Source organism: Zosterops lateralis, assembly GCF_965231275.1.
Source record: "Zosterops lateralis genome assembly, chromosome: 2".
Lineage (NCBI taxonomy): Eukaryota > Metazoa > Chordata > Aves > Passeriformes > Zosteropidae > Zosterops > Zosterops lateralis.
In genome coordinates, this window is record NC_139763.1 from 95,988,256 (window position 1) to 96,000,656 (window position 12,401).

The following is a 12,401-nucleotide window of genomic DNA, read 5'->3' on the forward strand; positions in this document are numbered from 1 at the left end:
GGGCGGGGCGGAGCCGCCTGGGGCCCCCCGCGGGCGGTGAGTGCGGCGGGAAGGGGGATGGGAGATACAGATAGATCTATGGGGGGGGGCGGTAAGGGGCGGCGGGGCCGGTGCTCGGGGCTGGGCAGAGCGGGGCTCGGCACGCCGGGCTCATGCGGGCAGGGGGAGCCTCCCGGCCCGGCTGAGCTGGCGGCGGCCCGTGAGTAACACCCGAGGGGAGATGGGCGGCTTGTGCTGGATCGCTCGGGTCGGGTAATCCCGCCGTCTTGCCATGGCTGCCGGCCAGGCAGGCTCGGATAAAGGATTGCTGCTGCCGAGGGTACCGAGAGGGAACCGCTCCTTGAAAACGCCGGAGGCCTCGGGGAGGGAACAATGGCTATGTGGGTAGACTCTGCCTTGAGCTATGCAAATCTAGTATTTGCATTTTAGGGAAGAAACAAACCCTGGAAGTTTTATGTCTGCTACTTTTTTTTTTTTTTTTTTTTTTTTTTTTTTTTTGGCTACTCGGATTACTATTTTGCAGTTTTAGTTAGAGCAAGCGGTGAGATCAATCTCAATCCTGCTGTCCTTTATCAAATTAAAATTTCCAGGGAGAGCGGCTGATCTGTTGAGATTTGTGCCTGTTGTCTTCAATTTTTGTCGCTCTTCACCCACGTTTTGCCGAGTTATTTTTGCATTAGTGTGACTGCAGAACTATTAAGAAAAGAATGAACTTTGTGATATGATTACTTATTTTAACCTGGTAATTCAGCTGGACTGTGTGAAAATCTTATAGGTAAAAAATATGAAAATGTTATAGGTAAAAGATATATATATATATATATATATATATAAAACATTTCTTGTGGAGAGTGCCATGGTATTAGACTAGTCACTCCTAAACTGAAAGAACTAAATTCAGAGGGGTGTTGAAGGAGAAGGAGATTTACATGGAGCTGTTTCCTACCCATCAAGATGCAATACGCTTAGGTCTCAGAAGTGATACTTCTGAAACTAAAACAACTCTCCTTTCACGTGTAAGACTTCAGCAGCTGTAGCTCTGATTTTTATTTCACTTAGATAAATCTGCTTGCCTTTTTTTCCCCAGTCTGGTAGAGTACGTGCTCCTTTAGCTCATCTGTCTCTGTTGAACTGAAGCAGTCCATTAGTTACACTTGAGGCTTATGGCTGTTATTAGGGCAGCAGAATTAAAGATGGCTAAGTCTCAGGTCTCCCTGAAGGTCATATTGGCTTTAGCAGACTTCTCCTGCTTGTGGGATACATGAATCATCCCCTGAGGCTCATGAGTTGCCCAGTGTCCTTATCCCTCCCTCCCTGTTGAAAGGTAGTAGGAAAAGTTCTCTCTGGAAGCAGTCAGGGATGTGCCCATGGGAGCAGCTGCAGCCTGTTCAGTTGAGACACTAAAACTTGAAAGCTGACGGAAAGATCATCAGTACCTAAGTTAAAAAGGAACTCAGGTTGCGTTATGACAGCTGGAGAAGTAAGTGAGTTACAGTGCTTTGGCTAGAACAAGGTGTTGGACAAGACATTATGTTGATGCGTGTGCTGTGTGCATCTAAATAATGGCTTTAGCAATCAGGCAGGGGAGTTGCCTGATTGAAGAGGGAAATAATAGTGGGTGATGTGGTGACAGATCTCCTTCACCACAGTGAAGTTTGAGATGCTTCTCCTTCACCTCCTCGTCAAGACTCTGATAGTTTACAAGCAGAGGTAGCTTTGGAAAATTTTTTTGATGATCACTTTGTTCCTTAGGTGTTCATTTTTGGATAGAAGCTGTTAGGATAGGTTATTTGTGCCATTAGCACTTTTATCTGGGGCTTGTTTTCTTTGTTGGTTTCTGAGCATGCTGTGATTAGTGTCTCTTGGTAAAAATTTGATTTGTCTTCCCAAGACAGGTTTAGAAAAGTTGGCATAAACCTCCTTTGGCTGATTTGTGGTTTTCTTCTTGCATGTTGCTTCATATGCTCCTGGGTGTTGATTCAAGTACACTGGCCTGGAAGAGGATGCAATCAGATAGATCATTTAAATATAAACTTGTGAGATCACTATGAGTCTCCATGAGGATGTCTGCACCATTGACTTAAAAGGGCTTTTGAGGAAGGGCTCTTGGTTTTGTTTGGTTTTTGGGTTTTTCTGGGTTTATTTCATTCTTCTGCAGTATAGCTTGAGCTGTACCACAGGATTTTTGTTTATCTTTGTACATTAACATTAAGGTTATTTTACTTACAAGCATAAAAGGCTGGTTTTGCTTCATGTATGATGTGAGGTACTCTGCCTTGGCTCCCTAGTTAAATGCATTTTAGGAATGGGCTCAAGACTTCTTGAAATACCATTTTTGTAGACAACTTTCCCTACAGATGTTTTCACCGTTTCAACTAAATCAGTTGAAGTGCGTTGAGGAGGAGTTTAGTTTTTCAAGCTTATGACATGTAACTTGTCATTCATTTTAATAACGTATTAATCAATTTCTCTAGCCTTACAGATAAGCTATAGAATAATAATACTGAGTAACTATGGGGTAACTGAATGTACAGATTTTTTTCCTTCTTCAGAGTCTCTATTTTCTATCTATCTACTCAAAGACTAGAAGTTTTGTAGCAGAATGAACCCTACCCTGAACTTCCCCTTTAATCCAGTTTCTTCTACTTTTGCTATGTTACATATGATTGTTTGGTACCTGCTCATACTCTTCAAGGGAAGTGAAAATAAAGCTACTCATACATATTATTTGCTGTGTGAATTTCCTAAAGCTTAAATCTTTTTTTTACCCTCCTTCTACAGAAGAGCCTAAAACCTCAGCTTTTCTTGATGCATGTTGAGGTCTAGAGGAAAACAGGTAGTGTATGCTGTAGTGTATTAATGATACCGGTAGCAGTATTAGTACAGAAAGGTTGAAAAGTGATGGGCAGTATTAGCTAGCGTGAGCTGTGAAGCAAAAACAGGCAATGCGTGGGTTGCATGCAGTGTTATCACCTTTTGAAAAATGGGTTGGAAAAAATGTAGGCACAGAATGCGGTGAAATACTCTGCAGCAGTACTTCTTGCTGTGTTCTGTACCTATCATTCTATAATATCATGTCCTTTTTAAGTTAATTTTGCTCCGGTGGATTGGCTTTTCCACTGTTCAAGCTTGGTAAGTTCTTTGGTCTTGAAAGCAAATTATGAAACCTTGGTATTCCCCCCTTTACAGCACTGTTACAGAGTGAGCAAACTGTGAGTATCCCTGGATAATACCCAAAGGTTGTGTGGAACTGTTCAGTTACCTCTGCTCCCAGCCCTAACAGCAGCAGTAAAACTGGAGTATGGTGTGCCTGGGCTGTTTTTTACATTCTCATGTAAATGGAGAGTCAGAAAGAGCAAGGGGGAAAAATGGAACACCCTCCACTTGACCTGACTGGGAAGGGAAGGCTGGAAAACCTATGGAGCCGGTTGGTCTTCACTCCCGTAGGAGGGCCCGAATGGAGTAATCTAGGAAGAACTGGTTTTAAGAGCAGGCAGGAGTGAAATGATGGTCTGTCTTAATCACTGAAGCTCTTATAACATCTGTTGGTTTACAGTGCAAGTTTCCATTTCCTGAGTTGTAGTATTGCTTGCTTTTGGGCCACTAGCTAGTAGGAAACTTCATTTGTGAGGTGTGTGGCTAGTAGTCTTCAACTCGATTTTAAAAGAATAGTTTTAGCCCTTGTGAGTGCAGGTCAGAAACGCTAAAATAAGGATCCTGCTACAGAGCTCAGAGTTCTTTGTTAGACTGGACCTGCACACTGACATTTGCATTACAGTGGTATCCAGATACTGCTTGTTTTCCCTGCTTTGTGGAGTCCTGAGACCAGTGGTGAAATGGGAATGGTGTGAGGGGCATGAGCTTACCCAGAGCCTTAGCAGAGGTGGGCAGAGGAAATGTCATGGCCATCTAATAGTCAATAGAAAATGTGTGTGTGTATGTATAAAATACAAATTGCATCGCATGTGGGATGAGGGGAGAACTCCCTTTCTTCAGGGTAAGAAAGAAATTGAAGTTGTGTTTTTGCCATGATCTTTCCTTTTTTTCTCATGTAATTGTAGGTTAACATATCTCCCTCCTGGGCACCTAATTTTTGAAGGTGGGTTGTGCTGACAGTTTTTTGCCTACATGGTGACGTGTGAGGGGGAGTTGACCTGTTTCAAAACAGGGACACCCAAGCACAATGCAAGGGAAGAACCTGTGGGTTTTTCTCACTGCAGTGAAGAGACAGGAGTATGTTTGCTGCCCAGAAGCTGTTGGTGAATGAAACTTTGTTCATAATTTGCCAGCTAAAATAGGTGTTTCTTGGTTCTTGGAAGTTATGGAACCTGCCAGTCTTGTACCATCATCAGCGTCACATCTGAGCATCCCGGAAACATCAGCTCCAGCTCTGCAGTGCTTCGGGGAGTCTGAAGTTGATGTATGAGGCTGAGACCAGGAGGAGGTTACTGGTGTAGATGGGAGATAGGCTATAAGGTTTGTTTGAACGCAACATTTGCACAAGATTAAACAGAGCCATAATATTAAATCCACTTGGTGAAGCCTGGGAACAAGTTAGGATTTGTCCAGATTGCCGCATGTGCGCGAGGCTTGCTGGCATGTGGTAGCTAGTCTTGATCATGCCCCTTGTGTAGACAAGTTATTGCTTTCTCATTTCCTATCTGGGAAAAGCCTGGGCTTGATTTTTTTTTTTTCCCTGTAGGAAACTGTTAAAAACTATGGCTAGCTTTGCTTGCCCAAAAGTTTTGCAGTATTTAATAAGGCAGGGTGATGCTTGTCTCAGCTGAGAGGCTGGAGTGCTCTATAAGCCCGTCCCTCCTGCTCTCCCAGTTTTATAACCACCCATGGCAATTTTAGCTTTCCATTCTCAGAAGGTTGAGATGTGCAGGTATGGGTGCACAAAGGGAATGAAACACAAAATGGCCATGAAATGCTGTCCCTAAGTAATAATCTCCTGCTGTCACTGCTGGAGACAGAACTGGGCTAGATGGACACTGGTCTGACATAGCAGAATGTTTCTTGTGCTTTGATTGCTCACCTTGTGCTGTAGAGCACAGGCCAGGTGCGTAAACTGGGTTTTGAGTAGCCAGGTGATTAAAATGCTGATTAGTGTACATACCATTAGTACAGTTTCTCAAAAGTGACTGCCTTTTCTTGCAGTACATTTCAAGGAAATTCTGTTACTTTATTTTCATTGAAATTATTTGAATGGAATAGTTATTTTCATTCTTCTCTGCTAATGGCCCACTGTAATTAATTTTCAACTTGGGACATTGGTTCTTAGATGGCTTAGCCTCCAGCAAAAGTTGGTTTTGTATTAAAGATTTCTAACCTAAATGGAAAGTGTTGTTCAGAGCTTTGCAGAAAAAAATGTAAAGAGAAGTAAAATATCTCATTCTTCAGTTTTCACAGAGAACATTACTTACAATAAATACTGGTTAGTGTTGAAGTGACTTTTTGAAGCTGGGCAACTGAGGTCAGCTAACACTCCCTGTTAAGTGGTTGAAAAGGATATCTAAGTTGTTGAACTTCATACAGCTCTTTTGGGAAATTTGGATACTTAGATATTTGTGCAAGGCATTCCAAAATTTGAGCACTTTTTTTTTTTTCTCTTAGAGGTATCAGAGGCTCTTCTGATACCTCTACCACACAGCTGGGTGACAAGATAAAATGAAACCATATTTTTGATGTCTTTTGTATGTGTTTTCTGATCTTTAATGAAAAATGAACTTATAGGGTTTCTTTGTTCTACTCATCCAGGTGTTTATTTTTGTAAAACTTGAGGAGGTCTCAAACGCATTAAGTTCCTAATCTCTCTCATTTGACTGAAATCAGCCAAGGGGTTCAAAAGTTCTGTAGGGAAGGAAAGAAAGGGCATGCATGCACACAAGCAGGGTATAGTTGCATAAATCTCATTTCATGCTGAGAACACATGTGATAGAGCAGAACAAAAAGCCTTTTAGTGTGTGGCATTCCATGCTCTAATGGAGTTGTGCGCCGTCTGTGGCACGGAGAGCAATCTGATAGGACACGCTGATGCTGGAGGCTGAGCCGCATTTGGTGCGGTCAGGGGAGCAAGGAGAGATGTCAGTAGGCAACCCAGCAGGTGCAGTGTATATGGCTGTAGATAACTTTAAGTTTTATGCTGAGGGAAATATTAGACTTCATGTTTTATCACTAGTGCAGGATAGGCCAGTTTGGGTATGGGAGAGCAGATCTGTGCCATGAAATCCATTGCCCTGCTGTCATCTCACAGGGAGGTGAGCCCTGGCTTATCAGACTCTTACTGCCTCGTCATCAGAGGAGGTAGTGTCATACCGCCCTGAGCATATCCAGTGATCAGAAAATACCAGGTAGGGTAAGACAGTTAATCTGTTTAAAGATACTATGGTCCTGAAGAAGCTCCTCTTCATTTTGCTGTAGCATTTAAGGACTGGTGAAACAGAAACTGAACATCAAAACCAGACTCTGTTTCACCAACAAGAAATGAGACTTGGAGCAGAGGAGCAAAACAAACTGGCCGAGGGAGCTGTGATATGCAGGAGAAGGTACTGTGTGAAGCCAGTGCTGTAGCAGAGACCAGGCTGTGTGTCTTCAGCCTGCCTTCAGTTTCCTGCCTGCCTGCCCTTGTGCCTCCTTGCTCTCTCCCATCTGGGCTTCTCAGCGTTTTGGCAGCCCCCAGCAGGAGGGCTGTGAGGATGCCTGGGTAGGGTGACAGGCATCTTTGATTCCCCTAAGTTTTAGGCATGACATCCTTTTCAATTAATTAAAAAAAGGCAAAAGGAAGCAATACATCAGTTTTGGGGAGGAAAGCGGTTGTGTTTAACCTTCAGTGAGGACTGAAGTCTGAAAGTCTTGTAAATGGGTGTCTCTGTGTAGTTCTGAGAAGTGTACAAGCTTTCCCAGCATGCTGTATTGACTAATGTAGGCAGCTTTCCTCTCAGACAGATGGCAATTGAAGATTACCATCAGATATAATTAGCTTTCCTCTTGCTTGCATAGATGGGAAAACTGAAGTGCATAGTTCAGGGCTATGAACTGCACTATAAGATGGATACTCACTGAAAGTTTGTACTGCGGTACAGATTGCTGTAGTATCACTTTATTGCTCTGAATACACAGAAGTACATAAGGGAGTATGTGAAAACTTTTCTGCAAGGAGCTGAATTCTGTTACAGCAACTAACAGTTGCCCTGTGAAAGATTCCAGTTCTGAGTTTACATTGTTTAGCCTGCTCATTTGTTCTTTGTTTTTGTTACGAATTTGATTTCAGTTTTGTTTAAGGAAACACAATGAATGATACTCTAAATGCTGAACTCAGATACAGCTTCATCTGTGTTCTGCTTGGGAAGCTAACTACCTCACAAACAACTTCTGGGTTGTTTGGATTTTTTTTTTTTTTTTTTTTTTTTCATTTTATGCATGTAGACTCACTGGTAACTTTTACTATTCAGAGAAGATGCCAGGACTTTACGCGGTGTTGAATGTTCTACAAGCCTACATTTTTTTTCTACAGGGCTGTGTATCTTGTAGCACTCAGTCCTCAAGATATGCACTGTTTGAATATTCAGTATGGTAGTTTTTCCTTTCGCATTTAAGAAATAAAAACAAAGCACTAAAAGCCTTTAGGGGATCAAATACAGGCTCTGATGCAAACTGTACAGCAGTTTTTTTGTGAGTTCTAGAATGTTTTATTTCCACAGAGCATTCTTGTGATTATGAGGCAGCTCATTAGAGCTTTTCTTATGGGTGGTTTTGTTGTTATTGTAAATAATGTATTTGAGCTGCAGTGCTAAGAAAAAAAAGCTGTGTATTAAGAAGGCTTGTTAAAATTGTCTTCATATTTACAATATTCAAGATTTTCCAGTTTGGCACTGTCAGTTTGGGATTAGTTTTCTGATGGTAGTTAGCAGTGAAGTTTCGTGTTCTGATTTTTGTGATCCAAAGGCGAACTCAATGCATTCATTGAGAGCACTGGGAAATGTAAGCATTAACGTTATCAGAGAAGCTATTTAAACTGCTGGTGTCCTGCAGATTTCTCCCGAGCTGGCAGGATCTCTGCTGAGAGAAGCTTCCAAGATTTGGTAGTAGTGTGGGGTAAGTGCTACCACTTATCTCCATTTTCTTCCCTCCCTGAATTAATTTAGCTTTACACTTTTCACTTATTTGTTTTGCTGCATTCCTGAGAATCCCAGAGCTCTCATTTGCACAGATGCCTTGCAGCAGATTGACTTGCAGAATTTTCTCGTGGGGTAAATTGCATCACAAACAGCTGGGGATATAGGGGGGTTTTTTGGTTGTTGTTTTGGGGGTGGTGGTGGTATGGGGTTTAATTTTTTTTTTTTCCTTTGGCAGTTGAGGCAAGACAGGGAGCAACACAGCAAAAATGAAGAAATACATTGTGTTTGGGGCTCTGACTACAGACATGTTTGGCATGTTACATAAATGAAAATTTAACTGTTCAGTTTTGTATGCTGGGCACGTGCATTTCACACCTATTTTCTGGGCCTCTTAATCCACACAAACCCGAGTAATGTAACTTGTTCCTTTTTAAAATACGGTGAAATATGGACAGCAAAAATTACAGTAAAAAGCTGTGCCATCAGATGATAGCAATCCTAGTTAGTGCATTTGAAATTTGTCATGATTGGGGTTTACAGATGTTACTGTGAAAACTAGTCACACAAAAAGCACCCGTTTCTGTTTAGGGACAGATTCTGACACCAGTATGGATCACGATTGATGCTATTACAGCAAAGTGAGAAAATTCTCGGGATGTATTGTCAGTGTAGATGGGGAGCATTTAATTCTTCAGGTGCTGGTAGTGAAGCTAGTAAATCAGTCCTCTCTTATCTGTCAGGGGAAACAAAAGGCAAGAAAAACCCCACCATATTTTTCCCTGTGCCCTTGAGAGTCCTTATTTTGCTTGTGAGTGGGCTTCGGTGTTACGGTTTTTTGTGTGTTTTGTTTTCTTGGATTTTTTTTTGCGGGGTGTGTTTATTTTAACCTGGTATTTCCCCCTGAGTGGTAGATTTAGTTTTATAATTCAAGCCACTTTAGTTAGGGCTGAGGTCAAATCACTACCTCCAAATCAACCAGGATGTTTTGGATATCCTGGGCATTGTTAGGAGACAGAGTGTGCCTTGTTTTGAGGTGAACTTAATGCTGTAGTGAATTTGCGCATGTAATAAATACAGATCAAATTTTCTGGTTGGACCTTTATTTGTTTAGATTGATCATAGTTCCTGGAGGAAAAAATGGTGAGCTGGATAGGGTTTGTGACCAAACTGTTTTGAAACCTGACTAATTTGCCTTTTTCCAGCCATTTCTCCTTCCACCTTTTTCCATTTTTTTCTCTCTGGGAAACCTAAGAAGGGTTGCTGGTTTGACCTCAATCTTCTGACTCTGCAAGCACTTCTGGACAGAGAACAGTGGTGTGAATGAGTAACTGATTTAGTACTGGGTTGCATATCTTTCCGTTACTAATTTTCTAATTTTTTAAGGATTGTGTAGTATTTCTGTGGTCTTGGCTTTTTCAAAGGGAGGTGAAGAAACAAAACAACTCCAAATCCATGATGCTCTATCCTTGCGGGAAGAGCAGCTCAAGTTCACTGAAACCTTTCAGTTGGGTAAGTCAAAGTACGAGAAGAAATGACCTGAACTCTGACCCCCAGAAGATGTTCCATGGCTTGTTTATATTCCAGTCCCTTCTGGAAAAAGAGCTGAAGGAAAAGGGGAAACAGACTGGGAAGGAACACTGCTGTCACCACGGCTTGCAGAGGAGCTGCATGGATTTATAGTGCTCTGTTTCTTTGTTCATTTATTATATAGCCACCTATGATGTGTAATATATAAATAGCAATCTAGCTTAGGCTGGCTAAAGCTTTAAAGGTTAATCTGGGAGAACGTAAGAGGGCTAGGAAAAGTCTATCAGCTGAGGTTGTGTTACTGACTTTCTGTGGGAGGATTTAATATTTTTTTTAAAGATAAAGTTAGAGCTGGATTTTTTTATGTGTGGTTAAAGCTTTGGGAGTTGAGGAAGCAGAGCCATCTGTGCTCAGCTCATACTTGCTTGACTTTGCGTGCACAGGTTAGCTTCTGACCAAACCCCAAATAATTTGTGTGCTGCGCTGCATCTCTGTGGCTGCTGGCTGTGACAGAAACTGCTTGTCTGTGTTCCAAGTACACAGGAGGAGGAAGGAGGGAAAAAAAAGTGAAGTGTGTTGATGGGAAGGCTGTAGAGGTTCAGGACAGGGAAAGCATATGGAAACGTCTGTTCACAGCTTACATGTGCCTTTGCATAAATTTTCTGCATCGTGTCCTCCCTCGTCTTGAGGCACCAAAACAGGCAAGAAGATGATCTTACTCTTTATTATAATTATAGGCATGGTTTCTAGAAATCTGTGATCCTTACAAAGCACCAGTTAGATGAGAATCCAGTAGTTGTTATTCTCTTTTCCCTCAAAGCCACAAGTTGGATTTGGATCTCTCCAGGGCTGACTTTTAAGCTTGAGTTAGCAGTGTTTAACCGTGTGTCTGTTATTGGAATGAGTTCTAAGCCATCTTGGAACGTTAAAGAATATTGTTTTCCATCTTGAAGGGAAAAAAAAATTAAAAAAAAAAACAAAAACAAAAACCAAAAACCAAAAAAACCAACCAACCAACCAAACAAACAAAAAAAAAAAAAAAAAAAACCAAAAAAAACCAACAAACCAAAAAAACCAAACCCAACATTTACCAGATGTGAAAAATAGCAATTCAGTTACCTCTTTTTTGTGCTTGCAGTTTTAATTGTGTGTCTGCAAAATACCATAGAGCGTGCTGTCACCTTGATCTGGTGCCAGGGATCCACACTGCACTGTGATAATCAGCCAAAATACTGGCTCACATCTCAAGGGTGGCATAGCAACCCTGTGATAGCCCCAAGCTGGAGGTGACATGTTCTGCCTCTCAGCAGGGCTAAAGAACTCAGACTCAGACAGTTCACTGAATACTGCTCCTATCCCAGGGCCATTTCAGTGGTACACAATTCCTGTGCTCCCTTGTATTTTGCTCACCAGGATTTTCTGGCAGGATGCACTGGCTGATGCTTCGTGCTTCTGTTTCTCATCTGTGGAGCTGGTATTTCATGTCAGTTAGAAGTGATGTGAAATAATGCATCAGTAGGGCCAGAAGTGGTATCTCTGTGAAACAATGGACATAATAAATTGTGGTGCCTCAGAGAATAGGATCACACTATTTTCTTTTGCAGCCAAACTGGGACCTGCTTCAGTAACCTTTAAAAAGCTTGCAACTTGACCTAGGCTTGTACACATGCCTTTTTGATCTCCGAGAAACAGTCTGATGAGTGCATGCAGCCTCTAATTGTGCCCCCACTGTGGGGTATGTGTAAGAGCTCCTGTCCCCAGGCAGGAGGAGGGGAAGAAGAGGGGAAAAAGGAGTTAACCACTGAACAGATGACACCTTGTCTCCTGCAGTAAGAACAGTCTGAGCATGGTGATGAGAATGTCAGTGAGGACACACAGGCCTTCTGCCAAACCCTCTGTATTGATGATGTGTCATCTTTGAAGGCTACAAACTTGTGTTTTTCTGATCTTGTTTCATCTGATGAAGTGAGAATGCATGGGGCTGGAGATAAGATTTGGAGAGCTGTAGGTGTTGTGTTGTCTGTTCTGCCCAAAACACAGAGATGAACTGTTCTTGTTCCTGCAGCCTTTGGGAAGGCAGCTAACCTTCCTCTTCTACCAGTTGTGCTGTGTAGGCAAATTAGTATTAGAGAGGGTGAAGGTATGATAGATTTAACTGGGCTTGAAATCTTTATCAGTCCCCTTTAGCCAAAGGATATGCCTGTGTGGGAAGAGTTTCTGACATTGTAAATATGTCTGCACAGCCACACAAGAGGGGAAAATGGGGCAGAGATCTTGTAGACTCTGGACAAAATAGTGATTATCAGTGAAAAATACTAAGTTGCTTTTTCATTTTGCTCAGCCCAACAGGCAGTTATGCTCTGAAGGACGAAATACCAGTGTCTTTTATTGAAAGACAAAAATGGAATAAAAGAATCCTGAATTGTCCACAAAGTAATAAATGTATTGCTGTCTCTTGTGCTACAGAATGTGTTTCACCATTAGCAGGATGATGAAGGGGTGGGAGACAAGCACTTGGGCCCTGAAACCAATGTTATTGCAGCCTGTACTGAAATACTGCACGAGGTCGGAGATGGGCACAGTTCTAGTCTGTGTCTCCACAGTAAATTAACATCAACAAAGGCTACATTTCTGGCTTTGGGAGCTGATAAAGAAGAAAGATTGACTAAATCTGTTAAACATCTCTACTGCTGTGATGTCATATCTACTGAACATTATTATGCTTGCTGTTGGGTACTTGGAGAAAAGGTTATC

General features: G+C 41.9%; 1 protein-coding gene across 10 annotated transcripts in view; it reads left to right on the forward strand.

The window, feature by feature from the left end:
* The window catches only part of ST3GAL6 (ST3 beta-galactoside alpha-2,3-sialyltransferase 6), a 40,212-nt gene that overhangs the window by 1,243 nt on the left and 26,568 nt on the right, over positions 1-12,401 (forward strand). For 3 of the 10 annotated variants that reach the window (XM_083855930.1, XM_083855923.1, XM_083855925.1), the window contains exon 1: positions 50-199. The exons of 5 other annotated variants lie outside the window; for them this stretch is intronic. Coding sequence is in view for 2 of the 5 variants with exons in the window: in XM_083855923.1 (XP_083712049.1) it covers positions 58-199 (142 nt within the window). In the remaining 3 variants the exon portion in view is untranslated. 2 more of the 10 variants (XM_083855924.1, XM_083855932.1) reach the window with 2 other exon arrangements.